We start from the raw sequence: 321 nt of genomic DNA on the forward strand, positions 1-321 counted from the left end.
CTACGTCAGAAGCAGCAAGCGGCCGTCTGCAGCTGTAGGGTGAATAAAAAAGGAGTTTCGCCCAGGCAGCCTAGGAGTCTGCGCCATAATGTGGTTACAAATGTACTCGAAATTCTGAAAGCCACCCTCGATATTCTAAAAACCGTAGCCCTGCGGCTGCGAAACTCGAAATCATGTGCGCTGCAGCTGAGAGTTGCCACGCTGGAGGCAAAGCGTGCTAATGAGTTGATGCTGTATATTGACACGTGGATACATGTCGTACACTTGTAATTCTGATCTCTGATGCTGTTCTGGACTAATCCAACATTACAGTCCGATATT

The 321-nt window shown here is 48.0% G+C and overlaps 1 protein-coding gene across 1 annotated transcript; it reads right to left on the bottom strand.

The window, feature by feature from the left end:
- Window positions 1-87, bottom strand: CHC_T00002641001 (hypothetical protein). Its single transcript, XM_005713753.1, has one exon. It carries the CDS (start codon window positions 85-87, stop codon window positions 1-3), a length of 87 nt encoding a protein of 28 aa, XP_005713810.1.
- Between the last annotated feature and the right edge of the window lie 234 nt (window positions 88-321).

The sequence above is a fragment of the Chondrus crispus genome, genomic scaffold (assembly GCF_000350225.1).
Source record: "Chondrus crispus Stackhouse genomic scaffold, scaffold_148, whole genome shotgun sequence".
Taxonomy (NCBI): Eukaryota; Rhodophyta; class Florideophyceae; order Gigartinales; family Gigartinaceae; genus Chondrus; species Chondrus crispus.

Bases quoted from the DNA above. Each gene is read 5' to 3' on its own strand.
- CHC_T00002641001 (XM_005713753.1), bottom strand. From the start codon at position 87: ATGGCGCAGACTCCTAGGCTGCCTGGGCGAAACTCCTTTTTTATTCAC.